At 40.3% G+C, this 26,825-nt stretch overlaps 1 protein-coding gene across 2 annotated transcripts in view; it reads left to right on the top strand.

Moving 5' to 3' along the window:
- Positions 1–26,482, top strand: part of ywhae1 (tyrosine 3-monooxygenase/tryptophan 5-monooxygenase activation protein, epsilon polypeptide 1) — a 43,391-nt gene extending 16,909 nt beyond the window's left edge. The window contains exons 2-6 of one of the 2 annotated variants that reach the window (XM_041197057.1): positions 11,561–11,760; positions 16,460–16,566; positions 19,271–19,477; positions 20,064–20,200; positions 21,813–21,835. In XM_041197057.1, the coding sequence (XP_041052991.1) occupies positions 11,561–11,760; positions 16,460–16,566; positions 19,271–19,477; positions 20,064–20,200; positions 21,813–21,820 (659 nt within the window). In that variant the 3' untranslated portion in view covers positions 21,821–21,835. Of the gene's footprint in view, positions 1–11,560; positions 11,761–16,459; positions 16,567–19,270; positions 19,478–20,063; positions 20,201–21,812; positions 21,836–25,470 lie in introns of those variants that run through there. The other variant, XM_041197056.1, reaches the window with a different exon arrangement.
- Positions 26,483–26,825: the final 343 nt, after the last annotated feature.

Genomic DNA, 26,825 nt, shown 5'->3' on the forward strand with positions numbered 1-26,825 from the left:
GTTTACTGAAAAGGAGATGATATCTTGAAACTTGCATTTGAGGCAGGGGGAAGGCGGAGAATTCTTTTTTAATTTCACATTGTGAAGTATCCTATTTGTTTTGATATTTTTCAACTGTTCTCCATGAAGGTGGTGGTTGTTGCTAGCAAACAGTTACATGTTTACCATCAGCCTTCAGTTACCTCTTCCTTGTAGCCACTCCGTGTGTAAAGTTAAAATAATTGCAGACTGCTCAATTGTTCAGGGCATCACAGCTGAACCTGATATTAAGGTGCATTTTGAGCAAGTGTGACTATGGAAATTGAGCAGGCCCACCTTGAAGGCACTGAGGCTCATTTGTAGACTCCTCAATATTGCCTCAGTTGAGATCAGCAGAGTCTACAAATTGAAATTAAACTCAATTTATGTGGCATAATGCTACATCATGAAGTGTCCATGCATTGCTAGACTTTCAAAGGAACTATCAGGCATACTCGAGTTGTATTTGCTCTTGCTTGCCTAGGTCATGTCACGACTCACTGGCAACCTCATACATAGCTTCAACTCTTAATGCTCATATCCACCTGTCACAACTATTTTGCTTAATCCTTTCAAATTCAATGTAAATTTGCCCAGGCTGTTTCCTTAAATTTCAAAACTTTTGTGTTTAAGGGATCAACTCATATGCACTCAAAATGGCTTTTTTCCTCACATCATAATCCCTAGAAACCTCCTCTGACAGAGAAGCATCAGTTTCCTGTGTTCTGTCAGTTTATTCTGCATGGGCAATGTTCAGTTTTGCTTTATGGCCAGTTCATCTGTTTAGCTGTCTCCTCAAATGAAATAAAGAATGCTTCAACGTCCCTTTCCTCAAACTTCGGAAAATTTAAACATCTCCCCACTGGGTTCTGATCTGGAAACAAGTCCTGCCTCACCATCTGGTTTTTTTTTTAACTGCCAGCATTTTAAGCATGAATTCTGTCTTTCGCTTTGTTCCTGTTCAAGTTTGTTTGTCCATTTCTAACCTTGGCATTTCTAATTCCCTCTGGAGACCAAGTTTTCGCATTTGCATTTGCATTTCCGTTTCCCTTTCCTTTTCTTTTCTAATTCCCTCTCATTTTCTTTCTCTTTTCTGCTTTTCTGCCTGTTCGCTTTGGAATTCCCTTTCTTTCCTTGTCTTTTTCTTCTGCCTCTATTTCCAGTTTTTTTAATTGCAACTGAACCACACCTTGAAGAACTTGGTCTCTCAGGTCTTCTTTCCAGTTTCAAATGCTGTGCTATCTCTTTGATTATCTCTGCCATCCTTGCTTTGGCAGGCAATCCTACTCTTAACTAACTTGCCAATTTGATTAACCTGGCTTTTGGGGTCCCTTGTAAAATCATCAGGGACATCTCTTCCACTTGAAGGAAAGCTTTAGCAGTTTCCAGTGCCATCTTATTTTTGACAGTACAAACGTGGTGTTTCCTTTTAGCTTAATTACTAAATCTACACCCCAATCGTCACTGTCTTTTGTTCCAAAATATCTTGGTCAGGCCCCCAAACTTTGTCATGACTCACCGGGGAATACAGTGCACTATGCACTGAAATATCAAGCCCCACTGTTCCCTGAGCTGTGACAAATGTGAAAAAGCTTTATCAAACCACCAGATTGGCCCACTTCTACCTGTGTGGTTAATTTAGGTTAACGGAATACAAGCACCAGGCTTGTAAACTTAATAAATACATAACTTTTTTGAACAGACTGTTGTTAACCATAGGCAAAAGAAAGAAATATAAACTGCTAATTTCTAACTCTATAACCTAAACTCTTCCCCATAAATCCCTATACACACACCCACCCGCACACACATACAAGACACACAGGAACATGGATTTTGAGGGTGGGATAAAACAGTTAATTAGCACTAATTCCAGGGAACAAGATTTGATGTCTTCCAAATTCCTTTCAGTTCTTGTCGATTACACGAGGTGATCTTCCAGCACTTTCACTATTTAATTCACTGGTTGAGCACTTGCCTTTCAATGTCCAACAGTGATTTTCCCCTTTGCCTCTTGACAGGGGTTTTCAGAGAGAGCGAGCAGGCTATCAAGATATGAGAAGAAAAAGCTGGCTAGCTATTTTGGAATTATTGGAATCTTCCGCACGCAGGAGGAAGAGGTTTTAGGTCTTGTTCCTTTCAGGCTAGGAGCTATTCAGCTCCCCTGCTTCACTCTCAAAACCTGGTCATCTGGTCAGGAGCCAATTAAAATGCTGTTGTCAGGCAGCTCTCTTGGTCCATGATTCCTTTCCGACACCATCCTGTCTTTCATGGCACATTCTATTCCAGGGCTGCAACATTGTATATATCTTTCATCTTGTTCCAGTGGACAAGTCTTTCAACTTGCAGCCATTGTAATTTTAATCCACAATCCAACAGAAAATAAAAAGGTATATTCCTTACAGGCAGTACACATTATTTGAAACTGAGGTGCTACAGCTGCTGAAAATCAGTCTCTAACTATTCATTATTAGCTGCTGTTGGACAGGGAGATAGTTCTATTGTGTTTTATTGTTCTCAATGACCAACAGATGTTAATAATAATGTTCAGAGTCAGGGGGTATGATGCTGTTTTCATGAGGTATGCATGTACTTCCTGAAACAGCTAATATGTACAAGGACTTTAAAATATTCCTGATTTGCTTTAACCCCACCTCCTACTCCAGAAATTGTGCTGAATAAACCATCACTGCCTTTTTTTAGTTTTCCTGTCAGTTCAATCTCATTTGTTCTATACTTGCATCATTCTCTTCGTTTTGTATGCAAAAGCAAATCATTGTTAAATTTATCTGCCTTGTTGAGTCATTCTTGTCTGAATCATTCTGCATTCTGTCTCCCCATTGTATTCTTGACCAGCTTGTATTTAGTTTTGATAGTCATTAATGCAGATATAATGGTGACTTTTTTTACATTTGAGAGTTTTGTTACTTACTGCAATGATCCTTTACATGCTGTTTCTTTTGGGTGAAAAGACTAAATTAATAGTTGTGCCAGTATCAGGCCCATTAATTGCTGGGAATCACATTTGGATAGTTGAAGTCCCTAGGATAGAATACATCGAATGAAAGTGCAGGTTTGGCTGCAATAAGTGATAACCAGTAGTATAGAGTTTCACCCTTTTTAGGGTTTAAATTTATATTTTGCTACTCGACTGAACAGAAAACAAATTTAACTCTCTATAAGTTTGGGCCTTTGTGAAAGCATTGTGAAATTCTGATTCCAGTGTAAAATCTGTCTGATTTATCAGGCTTAACCCCACTGCAACAATCTTTTGCAGAAGGCCAAATGTCATGACTGCAGTCTTGCATAGCATGCTAGTTTCATGACCGGTTGATATACAAGTTTTCTTAATTATGACATCAAGCAGTTGGATGACAGTGGAAATGTTCTTTGGTAAACTGTCAGAAACTGGTACCATTTGGGAAAAGTTGGACTATTTCTCCTTTTAGTGTGATCAGCTTTGTGTAACTCAGGCATGATTAATTTTGTAATAAATGAGAAATTACATTCAGTCCCCATAGTTTGCACAGCTAGCAAGAGACTTGATAACACCAAAGGCACCAACACATCCCAGTTTGCCTGAACAAAAATGAAATTGACCAAACTATAAATGTCAGTCTGTGCACTTTTAAAATCTGCCTGCAAGGATCTTCTATTGATTCAGTGAATGTTTCACTGTATGTAAAGATGTTCCCAGATTTGAGTTAACCAGAATAGTAGTAGTGATAGCAGTAGTGGTTCACTTCGTCTTTGGAGCCTTGGATGCAGTTTCCCATTTTTGATCGCTATATCTCCCAGTCTCTCAAAGTGTGATGTATTCTGTTACCTCCTACAGTTAAATAGCCTTCTAACACTCATTGTTGAAGTCTGTAGTCTGAACTGTGGCTATTTGGGCCCATCCCAGCAAGGACTTGCTGGCTTTAAAAGAGATGAGAAAGGGAAGTAAATGAAATGATAAAAACAAAAAACTGCGGATGCTGGAAATCCAAAACAAAAACAGAATTACCTGGAAAAACTCAGCAGGTCTGGCAGCATCGGCGGAGAAGAAAAGAGTTGACGTTTCGAGTCCTCATGACCCTTCAATAGTAAATGAAATGCATAGACAAGGTGAACTTGCTTTGAAAAATGAACATTTTACCCATTATTGAAATGGGAGAACTATCTGTTGAAATAGATGGGTCAAAAGTGACAGGTTTCCACCATGTGCTAGTCAAATGAGGGTCTAGTTTAAGTTGTGAAATTTACAGCAAATGTAAATTTCTTCACTTGCCAAGAATGACTGCAGTTACCCTGCTGATTATCAGTTGGGGAAGTTGAGCCCATCACAGGCAGTTTGCATTTGTCCTGAGGCGAGTGAGTGCCTGGGGATTTAGCACTCGTTTTCAACTGTCATTTCCTTCCTTAGTCTGAGCTGTGCAGTGTTGCAAGAAATACTGGTGGTGTCAGCCTGCACTTTATGCTGGTTTGGAGGAAGGATCTGTGGACTTGTCTCTCTTTAGGGTCTGCTAAAAACTTGATTTCCAAGTTGGAACCAGGGATATTGTGACTATGCATAAAGGCCTAGGAAACAAGAAGGAAGGAATCAGGTGTTACTACTGTAAGGTGCAAGATGAGATAATAACTTAATCCCTGCATCAAACCAAGGATGGGTTTTTGTGATAGAACACCTAATTTTGCCAATCTGCTGTCAAGTCTGATTAAGTAAAATAATATACGCATAAATAAAGAAATGTATTTGGCTGCAGCTGTAGAAAACATTTCAGAAGTGTAAGGATTGACAGCTGCTGCTGTTTCAACCAACTGTACCCTGAACACTCATTTTGCAAGTGTATGATATCTGAAGTTCATCTGGTGCAGAAACAGGTTGGCAAGGAGTGGATCTTGCACATTTGATGGCATTGGTAGATTTTTATTCACCAAAGGTGTTTTTTTATTCATGGGATGTGGACGTTGCTAGGTAGGCCAGCATTTATTACCCATCCCTAATTGTCCTTGATCAGGGGGCATTTAAGAGTCAGCCAGATTGCTGTGGATCTGGGGTCACATGTAGGTCAGACCAGGTAAGGACAGCAGATTTCCTTCCCTAAAGGACGTTAGTGAACCAGATAGGTTTTTATGACAATTGACAATGGTTTCATGGTCATCAATAGACTTCTAATTCCAGATTTTTATTTGAATTCAAATTCCACCATCAGCTGTGGTGGGATTCAAACCCAGATCCCCAGAGCATTGCCTTTGGTCTCTGGATTACCAGTCTCGTGACAATACTGCTACCCCACTGCCTCCCCTTTGGCAAAGGCCAACGATATGGAGTTAGGTGCCAGGTCAAGTATGATCTCATTGAATAGCCGAGCAGGCTAAATGACCAGCTGTTCCTATAAACTGTTGCAGCTTTTTACGTTACTGGCCTTTTCAGGAATGTAATGAATCCCCATTAATGCTGAATGGTGATGTGGCCATATCACCAACTGAAGTTGGTTCTTACTGTAGGATATGATGAATTTCTCTTTTTTGCAGTGTGATGGGTGATATTTCTTGGTTTAAGTTTGTGGCTTATGATTACATCTGTACTGATGCAGCCCAAAATCAGCATGCAATTTACTTGGTACTCCAATATATTCTCTCGTATTTTTTATTCGTCTCGCAGTATAAAGCCAAATTGGATTTGGAATAAGCTTTGTGTGAGGACTGTTGGAGTGGCTTGTTAAAATGGAGAGTTTGAGGGTGGTTTCTAAACCCAATTTTCCTGTTACAGGGAGTGGTAAGATACAAGCTTGGAACTGGAGTTCTACAGATGTTAGGGAGTGGCTGCTTTCTAGCTTTAGGCTAGGAAAGGAGAAAATTGAGTAAAGCTTTGAATCTACTACATGGGAGCTCCTAGTGCTCAGTGTGTGTTGTGTCTCTTGAGTGAGGCCACAGGTTTTTCTTCTCCTTGATGACTTAGAAATACAAATTTCAGCTGTTGCCACATCACTTGTTGGCTTTCAGTTAAAAGGTGATGTCCTGGGTCAAGTCTTTTAGCTGAGGTTTTATAAAGCTACAAATCTTCCTTAAAGGCATTTTCTTACAAATGGAGTAAATACTGAATTTTGGATTTGCTGTGATATGGGATTGAATATCCTGACAGTGCTCATACACAGAAATTAGGTGCATGCTACAGGAGGACAATCTGGAATTCTATACAACAAGAGTTAAATGTTTCAAGAGAGCAGCGGAGAGAGACAGACAAGGGATGGGGAACATTTCTTAAACTAACATGATTTTATGGGCTTTTTGCTTCTTGATAGTTCTGTTTATTGATTTGTCTGTTGGAACAACTCAGACTTAGCCGTTTTGGTTCACAGTGTAGGAAATTGAGTATTAAACTGAAGACTGCATTGTATCCTAGTATAGAGTATTGGGACAAGGAAAAAGTTGCTGCATTAGCAATACAATTATTGTCTGGGCAATTTGCAGATTACAGTGTAGTAAAATGAGGAAGTAGCCTGGCCTGTTGGATTACTTTAATTCCGTCTGTTAGCACTGAGTCATAGGGCGGGGCATTCACAGACGCAGTGAGTGGTTATGAATCAGCTATGCAGATCTCTTGTGACATTTGTTTCTATAGAATGCACTAATAAACTAGGGTGTAGTTGTATTTGTATTCCTGTTGATTATTTGTTTCTCTTTGTGACTGACGAGCCTACAATTGTCACACTTTGTCTGATCGCATTCAATTTAGGATTGTTGCACTCCAAGGAAACTTATCCACTGAATTTCTCCAGAACCTTGTTACCTGTACATTTTAATGTAGCTGTTCCCTCCATGCCCTATGTAAACATGTTTAGCTGTGATCTGGAACAAACAATTTGTCTCCTGTGTACCAATATGAATGGGACCAGTGATTATGAACAGCACACTCCTATGCGTAACAAAGTTAAAGTGAGCTCAACAGAATGTATTGTCTCCAGTAATTTTTAGGAATACATTCAAAATGAGCATACACAAGGCTTCCATAATTGTTTTTTGCTTCTTTGCAACCCTCCATTGGAGAACCACGTGAATTGTGGAAGAATTCACAGGTTGGGTAGCAGGCCGGCTGGGTCTGCTACAATGTCTCTGGCTTAAATGCAAAGTTAACTTTAGCCACGTTTTCTAGATAATGTTACGACTGAGGTGGGAGCAGTGCACTGTCCGAGTTCCACTACTTCATGGGTCACAACATATATTTAAATGCTTTCTCCAGCTAGCTTTATGGCCAAATATGTGCTTTATAATCTCAGAATGGCCACTCAATGCCCAGGTTTCTTCACTAAGCAACAAAATGATTAGTTTATTATAAAAGGAGATTTGTCAAATAGGAGGCAAAGTTTATTTACAAACCGTATGAAATATGAGAGTATATTACACTTTCTAAATCTTCTAACTTGCATGCGTCTGTGCACCCTCAGCTAAAATAGAGGAATTCTGTTAAATACAGTGGTTCAAAGGAAAAGGATAGATGATGGTGTCCCTGTTTGTATAGTTGGTATCTCAGCACTGGTCTGCAAAACAATTGATAACTCTTGCACTATTTTCCAGGCGAACTTTGCAGAAAACTTGCAATCAGTCGACTTCAGAACGTAGAGTGCCTTCAGAGCAACTTCCATTCGCTTTTTGCTTTTGACTGGGCCTGGAGCTGCAAGAGCTGTTGTCGTCTTTATTCAAACAGTTGATCCTTCGTTTTTCCCCCCCCAAAGCAAAACCAGCCTGCCAGCTTTTAAAACAGCTTTCCAGACATGTTCTTTTTTAAGGCCATAAACCACCACGTGACCCTTTCGTAAACAGTCCAGCAGGGTCAAGAGGTTTCTAGCTTCTTTAAAGCTGCTTAATTACCTTTTCTTGTAAAATGCTGTCTTCTCCAGGAACAGCAGCAGCCGGAGTCCTTGCATTAACTCTTTAAAGGACAATGTCTGATAAAACACACATTCTTCCAGAATGTTCTTAGTCCTTGAAGATGAACTATTTTCTGTAATTAAAGCATTTATGACAATACGTCATTATACGCACAGCTACCTTTTTTGGTTCTGATATAGTTCTAGAATCATGTTTTGTAAATACTGATCTGTTAAATATTTGGTGTGCTGGTGACACCAAGTGGCAATTAAAGTCTGGTACATGAATTTGCAACAGTAGCTATTCCCACCTTGATCATTTTTGGGTTAGCTATGCCTTCTCCCTGACTTACTTATATAATTGGTTTCATGAAGTAAATTTGTGGTGAGTTATATAGACTATAATATTTTCCCCTGTAACTTTTACCTCTGCCTTTGAGATTTCATGTTTTCTAGAAGTTGTAACTAGCTGTGTCTCATCTAAAATGCTTGTCGAATAGGTAATCTTAGAAATAAGAGCTGCATATATACTGCATGGTATGATATTGAGCCAGGTCTGAACCAGCTTTGTCTTGGCAGCAGAGATAGCAACATCTGGGCTTGACGTTCGGTGAGCTTGGCAGGAGGGTAGGGGCAAGAGGAGAATCAAGCATTCAAGATTAATTTTCCTGATTATTATTGAAGAAGGCTGTGAAGAAGGTAGAAATAAGGTGGGTCTTTAGTTACGAGAAGCTTGAATAACGGGCTGTTTTCGTTAATGTTTGGGGTTCAGAGCAGGCCTGATAATTATGAAGGATTTTAATAAGTTAATCAAAATTAAGCTTTCTTGTAACTAGTAAGTTGGTTATTAGGCAAAAATTTAACATTAAAAGAATGGGGGAAGGATTAGGCAGGAGTCCTTTTTACATAGCATTAACCCAAAAGAATGGTGGAAAGAATCTATTAATTTATAAAAGGGAAGGAAATAAATGAGAATATGGAGAGGAATGTGATGGCGGATAGCTGTTTAAGAGCTGGCACAGATGGGATGAACTGAATGTCTATTTTACTGTAAAATTCTGGGTGTATGCTGGTAACTATATGGTTAGGCTGGCCTGCGATGTACCCTGCTGCAAGAATAGCATGCTGACACAAATGTCAAAAGATCATACATGAAGATTTGCTATTCACATACACCTGTGATCAATAGAGGAAAAAAAATTTAACTTAATTTTCAGTTTGTGTTGGAAAGTCCAACTGCTTTGATGAAGATAGGGAATGTGCAGCATTGCCTTGATTATCACGATATCAGTAAACTATTTGCAACAGCAAATTTAAAAAAAAGCTGAAGCATATGTTTTGCCACTGGGCACACATCACTGAAGTAAAAAAATACAGATTAATCCTTTTGAGTACTGAATGTCTTTTGGAACTTGCACATTTGTTTACTGTTGCGGTCTGGCCTGTGCAATACTTGCTTTGTTTCCCTTATCTGATTTCTGCTACTTCTCAGTTGAAGATCTGCTTTATCCTAAAGGGCTATATATGTGCTCACACTTAATCAGTACTCAGTCGAATAGGCCATTATTGGATCAGACTTGGACCCAGTAATGTCTCTTCATTAGTCACTTTTCTGTTGTCCTTAAGTTATAATCCTGTTAACTGGAATGGCTGTCTTTGATGGCTGGTATGTGAAGTGGCTTAGAATTACTGGTTATTTTTCTGGTGTGTACATTTGAATGTTAAAAAGTTTTATATTGTTTTGAGGCCTGTGTAGTAAGAGTTGCCACTGTTGACGCAAGTCTTTGTACAATATGAAAGAAAATTCCAGGCACCATACTCTCTTTTGCTGATTTTTGATAGCTTGTAAATTATCTCTGGTTCTAGCATATTGAGTTGATTCCAACTATCTTTGAGTGTTTTTCACTAGCTGTTAAAAATATCATTGCAAGAAGTTCACTAAAGCTGATTCCAGTTTGTCTTTGAAACAAATGGGTAGATAGCTCAAGACTTGACTCCGGTTTGGATCATCCTGTAGCTGTATATACATTGGTACCAGTAGCAAAACGGGCATAGCTTGTCCTAAATTCTAATCTGTTTCTTTTTGTTCTGAATTGGCCTTGCTTGTAATGTGGAGCAAATTTGACCACAGTGCAATATTTGGTTAAGAGCTTTTTCCAAATGGAAGGTTCATACAAGGCAATAAAGCACCTGTCTGATCTGTGCGGGTGGCCTCAAAGTTTCTGGTCTCATGTAGACAGAATCAAGATGATAATCCGATCAAACATTTGCAGAAAGACTACTCTAAAACCAAGTTCCTTGATATGGAAGGGCATAAAAGTATCATCAATAAAGATTGTGACAACACTGAAGCTGCTGATTTATGTTTTTCCCAGACAGAAACTAAATTCTACTTTCAGAATATTGGTTAAAAATCTCAATTCTATGTAATGAGTTTTACTTATTTCACCATTAGAAAGCAATGAATGAAACCAGTTATAAAATGGCAATTATAAAACAAATTTGTCTTAATTCATGGAAAATTATTGGTCCTAAATACAACTTTTGAAGTGCTTTTCAGCACTTCTTCCTTAGCCGTGTGCAGTCTAGAGGTCAATGGCTAGCCCATTCTAGACTTCAAGCATCTTCCTTTTCAGTACTAAAAGCTGTGGAGCTGGGTGGTTGTATTGGGAGTCGAAAGTGTGACTTTTTCTGTTTAGAAGATTTTGGGAGTGATTGATTGCTCAGTGGCGTGGCTATCTACACTTTTTGTATATTATGTTTACGCCAATTCTCAAACTGCATTTAATAGCTTTTTTAAAACTGCTCGCAATGGATAAGATCTGGTGCTGTATGTTTTAAGTGGTAGGTCTAACCTTTCCAGCTGTATTTGCTGGGGAAGAGCCTTTTATGTGGGAATATTACTATGTAAATATAGTCTGGGTGGAGATTTGGGGAGGAATAGGTGGAAAGTGTAACCTCATTCCCTGAAGAAGGAGCCTTGAGATTATAATAGTGGAGCTGTTGTGCACTGAAGCAAAGTAACTGCAGGCATTTGACCACTATGTGGTGTGGTGCACTCAGCCCTCTTTTATGGGGTGTCAATTGTGCCATGTCTGTCCATTCTGGAACTAAATTACGGGTAAAGATTGGACTTGCTGCTTAAACTGCGCAGGTAATTCTTTACTGTGGGCTGATAGTCAGGTACAGATTAGTTCCTGCTGATTTTCTGTACATTTTGTTTAGTTCAAACCAATGCAAACCAAGTTTCCTGCTAGTGCAAGTTAATAAGAAAGTCTAATTAGTGTCACATAGGAATTCTGTTAAATGAAATGAAAAGTAAGGATTGGATTATGTTTTAACATTTAAAATGGAGTAGCAGCTGGACCATAGATGGTGTGAGTTACTAAAATGGTATATTGGGAAGTAAACAAAATTTGAGCTGAGAAACAACAAATGGATTGGTTTAGCTTCTTGAGTTTAGGAGTTTGTGTGAGCATGGCATTTGGTTTTACTCTAAATCTACTTTGTTACTCTGACTGTAGGAAGTCAGAAGTTGGGGTTTGAATACCATTTGCACTTTGGTTCTATTAATCTTCCTACTTCCGCTGAAAATAATGAAGCCTGAAAATTGCAAAGTTTAAGGATTAGCCCATAATGCATTGATCATCACTAGTTACTTTGATTTATGTTTCTTTCCTGTTACGCAGAAATGGTGGAGTCAATGAAAAGGGTAGCTGGCATGGACGTAGAGTTGACAGTTGAAGAAAGGAATTTACTGTCTGTGGCCTATAAAAATGTGATCGGAGCACGGAGAGCGTCCTGGAGGATAATCAGCAGTATTGAGCAAAAGGAGGAAAACAAGGGTGGCGAGGACAAACTAAAAATGATTCGTGAATACAGAAAAACGGTAAGGTCAAAAGATTTGCCACCCCCTGGCAAATTATAGAGATAGATAAAACAGACAATAAATCAGTTGTGTTTCTTGGCAGTAGTGTGATCACTGAACCTCCAAAGAAACTGGCAGAGAGTTTATGGTGGTGGCTTTTCATATTTCAATATCTTTTTGGGGAAAAAATCTGTTCAATTCAATGTTGCCGTCACCATCCCCCAAAAACATGCATTGGAGAAAGTGCAAATATGAGAAGCAGTACCCTACCAAGTAAGGTGATAGAGGGAGTGCACCGTCCAGGCACGGTTGATGTACATGGGACTCCTGTCCCACACTACATGGTCAACTCTTGCTGCCCTCTGAGGTGACCTAAGCCATCAGTTTTCCAGGTAACTGGAAGTGGTAATAAAAGCAGTCTTGCTGGTATTCACAAAGCTGAGATTTTTTAAGGAGATACAGTAGACTTTCTTATCCTTGAATTATGTTCTAATGGAAGCAGTTAGTGTGATAACTGTCTTATTGGCGTTTTTCTAAAACAAATCAAATTTATACAATCATTGCAAAGTAAAAGCTGAGACTTCAAATGCCAATGGATTTAATTAATAGGACGGAAAAGTAAAACACCAACCGATGCTACAAATTGTAATAAAATACAGAAAATGTTGCAAACACTCAGCAGGCCTGATGGCATCTCTGGAGAGCGTGAGTGATAACATTTTCAGGGTGAAGACCTTTCGTCACAACTGCTGAAAAGATTATTGACCTGAAACATTAAAGTGGTTCCTCTTTCCAGATAATGCCTGACCAGTAGAGTATTCCCAGCATTTTCTGGATTTTATTACATTGTTATGCAGTCTGGAAGTCTTTGTCCTTGTGTTCTTGGAATCTTGGATGAAGCAGTGCTGTTTTGACATCACAAATGAGCCCTCTTATAATCAGAGAATAATAGTTCATTAATTTCCAACAAATGTTGCTAATTTTTGTAATTTATCATTCCCAACTCTCTCAATTAAGCACCTTATTCACCAAGCTGCCATGTTCATCTGAACTTGAGTCAAATAATGGGTCCCATTTTTTAAAAATCCTGACTTTCTTCCTTCTTCAGTGTGCACCATGTTTTCCAGCCATGTGGTGTTCTGGGTGTGTTTTTATATTGAATGGCTTATGCTGTCAGTGCCTTTTTTCATGCTAAAATGAAACTGGTTGCTTCTACTCTGTAGCATCCTACTACTTGGTTAAGCTCTGAATCTTAGTATGTAAGAAATTTGCATCAATGTCATAAACTAGTTGCTGATTGAGAGAGTGCGAGAATGAGACTGATTTCTACAGTTGTTGTACACACTGAAGAGTTGATTCACAATAACAATTTTATATAGTATCATTAATGTAAATAAGACTTGCCATGGCATTTCACAAGAATGGAATCAAACAATTTTAATGCCAAGCCACCTTGCAGATATTAGGGCTGATGACCAAAAACTTGGTTAGAGATAGATTTTAAAGTGCTTCATGGAGGAGGAGAGTGAGTTGGAGGTGGAGAGGGGTTTGGGCCTAGGTAGCTCAAGGCGTAGTTGCCTGTGTTGGAGCAATTAAAATTGAGGTGCTCAAGAGGCCAGAATTGGAGGATCGCAGATAACCTGGCAGTTAGTGAGGTTAGAGGAGATTACAGAGATAGGAAGGGGCAAGATTGCAGAGGAATTTGAAAACAAGGATGGGAATCTTAAAACTGAAGCATTGGCAGAACCAGTTTAAGTCAGTGAACACAGGTGGTGGATGAATGAGACTTGGTGCAAGTTAGGATATGGGCAGCAGAATTTTGGATGACCAAATTTACAGAGGGTAGAACATGGGAGGCCAGCCTGGAATGCCTTAAAATGATTAAACCAAGTGGTTTTTCTGGGAGGTCGGTGATGACAGCAGATTTGAAGGGATGGAGATAAGCACCTGAAGAGAGACAGCAGTTTACATATCTACTAATGTGGGAGCTGGGAAGGAAAGTTGGGTGCTGATCAGTTTGGTTGGAATAGGATCAAGGAAGCAGATGGTGGGTCCAGTGGACAAGATGGGCTGGAGAGAGCAAGGCAGGCAGAATCCAGAGAACGGTGTGCATTCAAGCCTAGGGCAATGGGGAAGATTAGGGGAAGTCTGATTCAGTGAGCCAAGGGAATGAAGGGAAGTAGCAAAGGCAGCTGAACCATTGGATTCCATCTTTGGAAAAGTTATCCATATGCTCCTCTTGGTTGAAGGTGAGAGTAGTTTAAGAAAACAGTTTGTTCTCTTTGCGTTCCTGGATGACCTTTGAATAGTGAGCAGTTTAAATGATGGAGAGCAGCACCCGATAATGCTTTGTGTGATCCAGCCAGATCTGGTGATGGCTCGTTAAACCACACTATGATCAAAAGCAATCTAATCTATGTTCTTTGGACTGAGGAGAGCAGAGATGAATATACTAAGGGGAATGATGGGGATGAGGGAGAATAATGGTTTTAATGGGACAAGGGCATCAAAGGTGATGGAGAGGGTGTGACTTAGCAAATCGGTAGTTGTTAAATATCATGAATTGTGAACCTAAGATTTGATGGTTGGGAATTGAAAGCACAGTGGTAAGTGACTTGAGGGAGATTTTTATGCAAGGGTGAGCACAAGTTGGGTTGGGAGTGGGAAGGGGGATATGGACAGAGTGTCATGCAAGAAAACGGTCATGATGGGAGTAGAGAAGCCAAATGAGATGGTAAGATTAAGGGATGGGTGTGAGTATTTATATGGAGGGAAGAGATTTAGAGAGGAAAAGACAGCATTCCATTAAATTCTGGAAAGAGAACAAGGGTTGGGTTGGAGATTGAAATTGCAGAATGAGAAGTCACTCGCTAATTAGAATGGTATTACAGGAGCTCGGCTGAGATTCAATTCATGACATCAGACTCTATTTGGAACGGGAAAGGGAGAAAATGTTATTTGCACGCTTCAGCTTTGGAAATTATTCCTAACTTCTCAGGGTTTGTTTCCCTTTGGAATGCAGTTTAGGAATTTTATTCTAATTTCATGTCCAGTAAATGTGAAAATACTAAAAGGATTGGAATCCATCTAAACCCAGCTTGAGGCTCCTGTGCTTTATGGAGGTGTGGAATTTAACCCCTTCTGCCAGGTAGAAATTAAGTGGAACAAAAGTTGCAATTGAGTAGTTTTGATAACTGTGTGGATTTTACATTAGTTGGTGAGACATCCACCTGTGTCAAGTGGGGACCTTGTTAATACATTTTAATTTGAACCTTGTTGCTCAGATAGTATGCTGGGGTGATTTAAATGGTCTATGGGTTGTGGTGACTACTGTTCTTGAACTACAGACCCAGCCCTGAAAAATTAAGTTTTAAAAAGTAAAAGACCTCAAGGAAAGTCTGCAGCCCCCTGGTTTCTCAACCAGAGAAACCTGCTGGCATGTGCACTTGCACATGCATACCTTGTGATTTAAATGAGTGCTGAACAGCAGCATTTAAGCTGCAAAATGTTAGTGGCTGGGGCAAACATCAGTTGGGCCTCCTGTGGCAACTCCAGGCAAAAAGCCTGGCTCCTCTTCCCTGCATTCCAGCTGGGAGTTAGTCTGCGCTAAGGTGAGTTGTGTGTGTTAAACAGTACATCTTAGGTTATACTGTACTGAAATGTTTCTAAAGCACCTTTTATTTCAGAAACTGCACAAGACCCTGCATTTGTAATATGAAGCAGTTTTCTAAATGTGCTTTGGGTTGTACACAAGGGAGGAGTAAATATGGGTAATGAACCAACTGTAATAAAACTGATTATGGTATACTTGTGAAGACAAATGGCTTGTGCAGGCAAAGTACTAAATCTTAACTTTACTGAATGGCAGGCTCTTCATGCAGCTAGTTTTGAATTTTCAGTTAATGCTCAAATCAAGTGAATAGCTTTTCTAGAATTGTATTACTCCTCTGGGAAGAAGAAACACAATCCCCAAATTGCTCTGTGATTGAAAGCTGGTTTCATGGGCTCTTTTTTTTCCATTAATCTAAGCTCAAACTTGGAACTTTGCCTGGTAGTGTCATTGAAGCAGTCAGTTCAACATTTTGCACTTAGGAATGTGACACATGGTGCATCAGGCATTTTGTGCAACAGTTGACCCAGGAAATTGCTGAGATAAAATTCCTTATGCCTAGGAGTGCTTTTTTTCCCTCAAAATAATGTTTTAGTGTTAGCAGTAAGCTATGAATTTTTTTTTTGTCTCTGATCTAAAAATGCACATGGTGAATTTTGATCTTCATGTCAGTCTGGATATCTATTAGCCACATTAATTGGAGATGAGAAAGGACAAGTCTAGGATGTTTGTTACATCCCCATAAAATGGATTAGAGTAGTGCTGATGCAGCTTCATGGCTGCATGTGAACAAAAGTAAACCGAATGCACTTTGCTGCTGTGTTGCATGGAATTGACAAGTCTGAGTTCAATGGCTTGTGATGTTTCTCTGGCTTTCTATACGTATTTACAGACACATGATGAAACTCAAGACATTTCAGGGCAATTTTCACCCACATACAATTGAGGTACTCTTGTATCTGGGTGATTTGTGGTGTTCACCTTTGAATTCATGTACCTCACTAATTTATGTTGTCACAGTAACCATACTGATAAGTTTGCAGTAAATAACCTTGGTCTGTTGTGAGAGTTTGATCTGATTTGTCATTTTAAATATTGTTGTAATTTCAGGTTGAGGATGAGCTGAAATCAATTTGTAATGACATTCTGGATGTACTGGATAAACACCTCATTCCTGCTGCCAACTCTGGAGAGTCAAAGGTTTTCTACTATAAAATGTATGTACTGGGCATTTCAGGGTATAGCTGGGAACATAGGAGCAAGCCATTTGGCCCCTCGAGCCTGTTCCTCCATTTAATTCTGTCATGGCTGATCTTCTACCTCAGTGCCATCTCCCCACATTGCCCCCGTACCCCTTAATGTCATTGGTTTCTAAAAATCTATCAACCTCTTTGTGCTTTGAACATACTCAATGACTGAGCCTCCATCCCTCTAGGATAGAGAATTCCAAAGATTCAACCCCCTCTGACTGCAGAGATTCCTCCTCATTTCAGTCCTAAATAGCCTACCTCTTATTCTGAGACACTCCCCAGGTTCTAGACTGCCTCCCATCCCGCTCCAACAACCAGGGGGAGCATCCTTCATGCATCTACCCTGTCGGGCCCTGTAAGAATTTAATACACTTCAATGAGATCACCTCTCATTCATCTAAACTCTAGAGCAATTACAGGCCCAGTCTCCTCAATCTTTCCTTATAGGACAATCCTGGCATCTCCGGGATTAGCGCGATGAGCCTTCATAGCACACCCTCTATGGTCAGTATATCCTTCTGTAGATAAGGAGACCAAAACTGTACACAATACTCCAGGTGCGGTTTCACCAAGGCTCTATACAGCTGCTTCCTTATTCCTTTACTCAAATCCCCTTGCAATAAAGGCTAACGTACCATTTGCCTTCTTAATTGCTTGTTGCATCTGCAGGTTAGCTTTCAGTGACATATGACTAAGGACACCCAGGTTTCTTTGGACATCAACATTTCCCAATCTTTCCTCGTTTAAGAAATACTCTGCATTTCTGTTTTATCTACCTACCAAGGTGGATAACTTCACATTTTTCCACATTATATTCCATCTGCCATGTTCTTGCCCACTCACTTTGTCTAAATCTCCTTGAAGCCTCTTTGCCACCATCTCTCATTCCCACCAAGTTTGTGTCATCAGCAAACTTAGAAATATTACCTTTTGGTCCCCGACATCCAAATCATTGGTATTGATTGTGAATAGCTGGGGCCCAAACTCTCATCCCTCTGATATCACTAGTCACAGCCTGCCAACCTGAGAGTGATCTGTTTATCCCTACTGTTTTCTGTCCATTAACCAATCCTCAACCCATGCCAGTATATCTCTTCCCACCTCCCCCAATCCCACAAATGTTGGCTATTGCATCCTTTATATTCAATTCTAATTATTCGATGTCAGGCTAACAGTTCTATAGTTCCCTTTTTTCTCTCCCTCCTTTCTTAAAGAGTAGGGTCACATTTGCTACCTTCCAATCTGTAGGCATCGTTCCAGAATCTATAGAATTTTGAAAGATGATCACCACTATCTCTACAGCCGCCTCTTTCAACACTCTGGAATGTAGATCGTCAGGCCCAAACGATTTATCAGCTTTCAGCCCCATTAATTTTTCCAGCACTACTTTGTTACTAATACTAATCTCTTTTAGATCCTCAATCTCACTAGGCTCTTGGCCCCCCCTCAGTATTTCAGGGAGGCTTCTTGTATCTTCAGTGAAGACAGGCACACAGTATTTGTTTAGTTTCTCTGCCATTACCTTAATACTCATCAATTCTCCATTCTGTCTCAAATGGGCCCACATTTATCTTTACTAACCTTTTTACATACCTATAGAAGCTTCTACAGTGTGGTTTTTTGTTCTTCGCCAGTTTAATTTCACTTTCTACTTTCTTTATCAATTTCTTGGTTCTGTTTTGTTGGTTTTTAAAATGTTCCCAATCCTCAGGCTTACTACTTTCTTGGCAACTTTATATGCCCCTTCCTTTGATCTGATCGAATCCTTAACTACTTTTGTTAGTCATGGTTGAATCACTTTTTCTACTGGCTTTTTGCACTTCAAAGGAATGTAAATTTGTTGCAAACCGTGTATTCTTTAAATGCTAGCCATTGCCTGTCTACCATTGTACATTTCCATGCTGAAGTATGGTGACCTCTAACTCATCAGAGTTCAACTGACAGTGATAGCTGTTGCTTGCGTGCCACTGTGTATGGCGGTGCTGTTGTACCATAGCTGAGTTCATGGGCAAGAGCTTCAACTTTTTCTGTCAGCCAAAGAAAAGTTAACTAAGAAAGTAATGTTCTCAGAATAGCCTGGGAGATAAACTGCTTAGTATGGTAGTGAGGCATACTGACTGTAAGGCCCCAGATTGAATTACTGACCTGTGCTGTGTCAGCTGACCTCGATCAGAGCAGCTTTTGGGGGTACTATGTGCAATTAGCCAAGTGTCCTGGTTGAGAGAGGGGAATGAACAAATTGGCCAAGAATCATGCTTCTGATCATTACCCAGTGACCCCTGATAGGAAAAGGGCCTCCTGCTATTCCCTATCAAACTATACCCCAATTAGGAGTCAGAGACAGGGAAGAAAGCAAATGCAAGTTCTTTCTTTACAGTAGTAATTTTTTTTCGTATCAGCATGCTTCTCAATACTCTGTTCATTGTTTTTCAGAAGGTGGGGTTAATAGAAGGTAAGAAGGGGAATGGGTGACTGATTAGCTGAGGCCTTGTTTTATGTTTCTTTAAAGTTCAACAGTATTTACATGAGTGATTTGTGTTGCTGGCCCTTGCTCTGTTTTCGGTAAAATTAACTTTAAAGCTGTGTTACAATGAAGGAGCCATTTGTTAGAGTTGAAACCATTATTGTGAATTTGTCGGGATTTACTTATTTAATTTTGTCCTGATTACAGGAAAGGTGATTACCACAGGTATCTGGCAGAGTTTGCAACAGGGAATGACAGGAAGGAGGCAGCAGAGAACAGCCTGGTCGCATACAAGGCGGCTAGCGATATTGCAATGACAGAACTTCCGCCGACGCACCCCATCCGCTTAGGCCTTGCTTTGAATTTCTCTGTATTCTACTATGAAATCCTCAATTCCCCTGACCGTGCCTGTAGGTATGTACAGCATATACAAACTGGAACAAGTAGTATTCAGGCTTACAGTTCTACTAAAGTTGCTGATCCACGTTACTGGTACCCTCTGGTACCTCATCTGAATGACCCCTCGTACAGGCTGAACAGTGAGTCAGTCTTTCAGCTGTGGAGGGCAAAATGTCAGCAGGGCTCAATTGAGCACATTCAGCTCTGAGTCAGAAGTGTTCAGGCTGATACTTCAGTGGAGTTATGAGGAATTGCTGCAGTGTCAGAGGCTGTCCCTTTGAACTAAGGTCTGATCTACTTGTTCCTGTGGTTCAGGTAGATAATAAAAGATCTTGTGGCACATTTTCAAGGGATTTCTCTTAGTGTCCTGGATAACGTTCTTCATCGCACAGTGCTGCCAAAACAGCTGAACAGGTCATTCATTTCTGCTGTTTTTGGGAGTTAGCTAGCATAGAATGGCTGATTTTAGCCATGAACCACACTACTGAAATTTGTAGACTGAATGTCAGCCGTTTGAGATTGAAATGCGAAGTGCCAGTCTGGGCTGTGAGATCTTAAAGTTGGCTGCAGCAACAAATATAAAAATCCTTGTCCCCCACAGATTGGCAAAGGCAGCATTCGATGATGCAATTGCAGAACTGGACACCTTGAGTGAAGAAAGCTACAAGGACTCTACACTCATTATGCAGTTGTTACGTGACAACTTGACACTATGGACTTCAGACATGCAGGGAGATGGTACGTAATCTGCAAAAGTTATTGATTTCCAGGGAACCTTATTATTTTCATATAATGAATGCAGTAAATTCCCTATTTGTTTTGCCTCAATGTTCTTGGCCTCACCCCACTGAAAGCAGAGTTGGGGAGGGCAGGTCATGTTCATTTAAGATGTTTAAATCCATGATCCAGCAACTTTGGTGTAGACAAGTGGGTTCAAGGGATCCTTGCAGGATTTGTACTGAAGATTCCCCAAACTACTGCAACCAAAGGAATGGTGGAAGCCTTTTTCCTATCTGGAATATTTCATGAGTGCATTCAAAGGGAAATGGGAAGGAAATAAAAAGACGAGCTACTGGGTCTTTCCTAAGGTAAGCTTTAACTCTGCATTTGCCTGCTGCCTCACCAAACATTTTATCAGCTGATTATCCCAGTTCAGTTGCAGGGAACTGTACTCTAGTTTGCACCACAGACTCTTGATCATTTGAAATTGACAACTTGGCCCAACTCGACCCATCAATATTTACAAGGGTGGGACTTCTCCCCTTCCCACAACCATGTGTCCCTGACACAGGTTGCCCCTTTTGATGTTGCTTTTATGAGCTGCACAAGACTTATGCTCCAGGGAGTCTCCTCACAATGATGTGTGACTATGGCCAGGTTACATCACTTTGCTGCCATGCGCTGGTACACCCTAATCAGGATATTGTGGGTTCAGACCAGCCAAGAAAAAGCTTGACTGATAGGTATGGAGTTAATGGTGTACTTTTGATTAATCTGCTGAATGGTACTTTGGGGAGCTCCCAACCTTGCTTCATACCCAGTATCATTTACAGTTGGATGTGAGCATTTACCAAAATAGGTTGCAGTAAGGATGTTGGCTGTAGCTATATCCAGCAGCAACAAACCTCTAATGCCCTGTGTGGTTACTTCTTGGACTAAAACATTTAAGCCAAAAAAAAAATCAAATCTTAATTCACCTCTGCCTCCTCTGGGATAACTGAGATAGTACAGATAGTTTTTATAGCATGTTGATTATGGGACCAATTGTAACTTTTTTAAAACAAAAATCATTTTTTCTTTGGTCTGTTTAAATTCTTAAATTCAATCTTCAGTTCTGAGATTTCACTCCCAAGGTAAACTAGGAGTTAGTGTGTAGATTTAAGTCAAGGTAACTAGGAGTTAGTGTGTAGATTTAAGTCCAGCCATATGTTGTGTGCTTTTTCTTGTCAGGCATTCCTTTCATTGTGTCCTGTACACTTTCTCTTGTGCTCTCTCTTTTGCACACACGCTCTCTATCTCGGCTCTCTTGCCCTCTCTCCCTGGGTCCAATGTCGTAGCCTGGTCTGTTGCGAGTATAACACTGGGTGTAATCTTTAATGGTATTGTCTAATATACTGTCTGCTCTTGGTTCCTCCACTGTTGGTTGCTGGACGAATGATCACTTGAGTCTAGGTGGTACTAATTGGTGTGAAGAAAGCAGTCACTCAGTATAATCATGCCTCTTTCCATTTCATTGAGGAATCTCTTGTTTTATTTTTTTATGTGCCCTTTGTTAAATACTATTAAATTTCCCTCTGGATTCTGCATTCACATTTCCTGTTTTTTTCCTCTATTCCTTTCTCCTGAATAGATTCCTAAAGGATATGAACCATTCATTCCCCCTGTAATCTGTACTTTGTAAGTCATTCAAAATGCCAAACAATTGTCATATCTCCAAGATGTCACAATACCATTTTAGAACTTGTTTTTAATGCATTGTTAGGGCCTTATTCTGGAGCAAACAGCAGGCGTGTTGGGGGAGCATATCATGTGACTGATCTTGGTCCATTTTGAGATTCTTGCTGTAAGCTTTGGTGACCTGAGGTAATTAGCTCATATTGGGGCAGTTGAGACCAGGTACAGCCTCCCTCCTATTTTATACCTCATCTTGGCAAATTGTTTGGAGTTAGCTAATGAAGATCAGATATCTCTGCTTGTGCCCTCCATCTTAGCAGCTTCAAAATGGCACAGCCAAGGTGGTGAGAGGGAGTGGGGGGGATGGCATGTGCTTGTGCTCTTGGCTGCAGGTGGCACATAGATTTGGGAGAGAAAACTGTTACAAAATTTACAGAAAACCAAAACTGCATTTTATCACTCATTTGTTAATCTATAGAAACCTGGGCCAGTAAGGGGATGGAAGCTTGGATTTGTGGTTTTCATATTTGTCTGGTATTGTGACATCTGTCCCATCCTTGCATTAACCTCTGTGTGGCTCGTCTCAGCTGGGTTTGTCTCAGCACTCTATTAGAATTGGACATAGTTTGAGGAGCTGCATTTCAATATGTGGGCATGCTTGGACTTCTTTCTGTCTGTGGTTTCAGTGGCTCGTGGTTTTCTGCTATAGTGTTGTCGTTCTATCTATCGTCACAATCGGGGCAAATCAGTTTGGAAAATCTGTAGCCCTGCATCATAGGCAGTTGTCTTCATTTGGGGATCCAGTAGTTTCATTGTGTTGTAGGGAGGATAGTTTTGACCTGAATCTGGGCATGCTCAAGACAAGTGGTTGTGTTTATGTTTAATCTGCTCACTCCTTGCTTGGGCTTGTTGGTGTGCTTGCTGTTCCTAAAGCTGTAGTATTTCTACAAACTAGTCTTGCGTTTATCCTAATTCATACAGACTAGCGATTTTGGAGATTGGATGAAGTATCTCAGGTAGGTCCAATCCCACCAGAACTATTTAATCACCTAATCCCTGCCAAATGGAGGTTGCTGCCAATACACTGAAATAGATTGTCTAAACAGCCTTTTACTAAAACCAATGATGATTAATTTAAATGATATTTATAATGCACTCCAGCCTTAAAGATGTAACGCTTGCAAAAGCATTTGGTGAGCACTTGTACTCGATGGTCGCTTGGATGCATGCTGGAGTTGTAAATGGAGACAGGTAATCAGGCACCCTCCACACCAACTTTAAGTGTGTGAATTAAAACCATACACTTAATTTCCCTTAATTCTGAGAGTAACCCCCAGTGTGTTGCAGCATGGATTACAGCAGGCTCCATCTACGCTGGATCAATTACGTGTCCTAATTCTCCAACTTTACAGCATCAATTTGACACCGTCTACCTGCATCAGCCATCATTAGATGGTCTGGCTAACCTGAAATTGTGAAGAGTCTTGTGCTTTGCACTTACCAATAGTGAGGCTACCAATAATTAATTTCACATGCAAGACCTATTATTTCCATAGATTAGTTTGAATCCCAGTTTGAGGCGAGAGAGTAGCACTAACTTACTGGTGTATAGACTTTTTTCTATCAGTTGTCCTGAAACTTGTAGATTCTGATGGTGCAAGAGTTGGTCTTCCTTTGCATCATTTCCTCAGTCTTTCCAATACAAATTAAAAAGTAATTTTAGCCCATGCATTGCCCTCAATTGACACTTGGTTTGAACATTGGACCTGTATAGTGCAAGAAGTAATGCACTGCGCATAATATATTTACTTTTAAAGCTACGGTCCTTTTAGTTTGTCTGATCTTTCTGGTACCTCTGACCTAATTTTAGGCTAATTTCCTTTTGTGGCTAAAGGTTGGCTAAAATTCTGCTAAAGTATTTACATTAAAGCTGTGCAGTTTAGCAGCACTGGAGTTAAACCACGGCAATAACTTGTGTATTACAGCAATCCAATTGCTTTCACTCGGAAGAAAATGATCACTGCTCTAACCTGATCCACTCCTCTACATCTGAGTGCTGTGTTTTTGGTGGGAGTGGAATAGTGCAACATTGATCAACCTCAGGACTTAAATGGCTTGGTGCATTCTGCAGAATAGTGCAATCGCCAATTAACCCAGACTTGATGCTGCTTAACCTGAATTCCAACCACCATTGCTTTTCACTGTTGTCATACAGCTGCTGGGTGATTAATTGGTGAAAACATGCTTAGTTGCAATTTGAATTCTTGATGCAAGTAATATTTCCCTCTCCGGCAGCATGATTTGTCTTTAAGGCTTTTGAAACAATCAGTTATTTCACTCTGCAGTCAGGCATCCTAACAATAGTTAAGCTGAGGTCAGAGAGCTGTCTGATTAAGCTGCTCAACCTTCACAGCCAGATAAATTCTTCCTATATAGTAATCCTGATGTCTCCCCTGCTCCCAGATAAACTTCCAGAATGCGTAGGTTGATTAGAATCCAGTTCATGAAATAGTTTGAGGAGCTGCTAGTCCTGATGTCTCACCATTTGTATATCTGGCTGGAATAATTGGGACTTTTGAGCCAATATAATGAACTACAGGAAATGTTTCCCAAAGGTAATGAGTGACCCTCTAGAAGATAGTTTTAACCCGCTTTGGCTTGTGTGAAACACCAGATTGAGAACGCATTGTCTGGGTTTTTCCAGCACCCCCCATGCGGCAGGGCTAGCAAGCCATTGAAATCTCCATTCACATTGGCAGGAGCAGAAGATCCCGCAGGCGTGAGGGGCTGGAAAGTTCTGGCTACTGTGTTTGTGAAATTCCACCCTGTGCTATTTTAACTGGTATTAATCCATTCTACAGTAAGCTGGCTAATACCCATGTTAAAGTAACATGCAAACAGGTTAAGCTTTTATATGTTAGTGATTTGTGGCCTCTAGTCCCATTATTGTATCTTATATTTGCTTATGCTTGAAGTGTAGCATTCACCAGATGCTCCAGCCACGTAATCTGTTACTGGTCCGAACATGGACATAGTGCCAGGAATTTATAACCTATTGGTTCCCTTTCTTCTTTGTTTTCTTGTGTTGCTGAATACAGCCTCTCCAAAACCTTCTATGGGATGGTAGTTTTCAATAAATTATGCTGAAAGCATAAATTCTAACTCTGATCAGACCCTGTTCATTTTCAGTAATACCTTCACATGCTCTTCCAACTGAGGCTCTCTGTCAAATGTTTGTCTGCGTCATTTGCAGAACTAACCCTGTTATTCCATGACCAGGCCCTGCATGCAGTTGTTCTTTCTTCCTCCTTTTGGGTTTTGGGTTGGGGGGCTGGGTGGAGAGACGTCAATTGTCTGATCATTAAGTTTGCTTGTCAGCTGAGCAGACTTGGAATCTGGCTCGCTTCTCAGGATTGAAGAACAGTGAGGTCATAAGTGGAAGATGGATTGGGGCATATTGCCCATGGCTTCAGTGGCTGGAATGCAACAGCTAATCTTTAGAAAGCTGCATGTATCTGAAAGCTGCTGCTGAGAATGCTGTAGCTGGTGTGTTTAGATGTGCTGCTATGAGTAAATTGATTGCCTTTCCTCTTGCCTCATTCCTTTCTGCGCAGGTGAAGAACCGAGTAAAGATGTGGTGCAAGATGTTGATGACGACAATCAGTGAGAAGACATGGCGAATGAGAAGACCCTGTCTGCCCCTCTCCTGTCCCTTCCCACAGTCCTAGTCCAAGCTGAGAACCAGTAAATTTGATGTTGGTGCTGGACCTCAGAATTAGCTATGTGCCCATTTGGGTTCCGAGGATTATTTTTGTTTTTTTTTATTTTTATTTTTTACTTGTTTAAAATAAAATCTAAAAGCAATGCTGGCTCTCTATGGATGTTTAACTGGGACCTGCTTTCTTGACTAGATACCACAATTCTTTGGAAATCTTTTTGAATAAATGTTTAATTCTACTTAATACAGCTTTGTGAATAATTGACGCCTCTACCCTTTCCCCAATTGAGATCTGAGCAGTGAATTTGAATTGGTGGTCGGTCATGAATCGCAATGATTGACAACTGAGCCCAGCTCCTTGGTGTGCTGTGACCCTTTTAAATGTGTTGTGTGTTTACAACGCACCAAACCATCATATCCCTCTTAGCGACTGCATGCTCTTGGTTTGCTTTTCTCTTATTCCCCCAAAAATGTACTTGCATCAACCGGTGTGGCTAAACAAATAAAACTGTATTCTTTGTGAGCCGTTAAATAGTTTGCTCTGAAAGTCTGTGAGCCTGATGTGCACAGTGTTTTCCTTCAGTGCGTTAATCCTGAAGATAGCAGATGGCAGTTACAATCCATGGATAGTCCTTTGCTGTTATTTTTTGTCCATCCTGGCAGAGCAGGTCGTGTTTGAGCTGCTGTTGAAGCCTGCATGCTTTAAAACAAGTTTTTGTTTTTTTTTCCTACCCACTCCTCCTCCTTCCCCCTTCCCTTCTCTTTCTCTCTTTGTTCAGTATGTGTAACTTGAAGCTAATTTGTACTACTGGATATATCTGACTGGAGCCACCGATACAGATCTGTATCCTTCTTACTGAAACACAGCATGGATTAATATTAAACTTAAATAAACGAACCTAAATTAAGATCTCTTTTGCTGTTTATCCTGTCTGTGACTCTGCGTCGCCTGTTTGTTTTGCAGATATTGAGAAGAGAGAGTATATAGGCAGATTAATTGAAGGGAGGAGTATTTGCTGTTCAATATCCTCCATGTGTTGGTTTTTTTGGTGCCAGAGTTTGAAGCAAGATTGTGGGGAGTAAGGAAAGTTAGAGAACTTTCTTTCAAAGCCTGTTTGTTAAACTGACTTACAGCAAATATTCTGCTGGAAAATTAGTGCTTTATCCGTAGTTTGGATATTGGCATATTTTGAAGAATCCAGTCCAGCCTAGCCTCTCCATATTATATTCTGGCTGTTGTACATGGTTGAT

This window comes from Carcharodon carcharias, chromosome 10 (assembly GCF_017639515.1).
Source record: "Carcharodon carcharias isolate sCarCar2 chromosome 10, sCarCar2.pri, whole genome shotgun sequence".
NCBI classification, from domain to species: Eukaryota; Metazoa; Chordata; class Chondrichthyes; order Lamniformes; family Lamnidae; genus Carcharodon; species Carcharodon carcharias.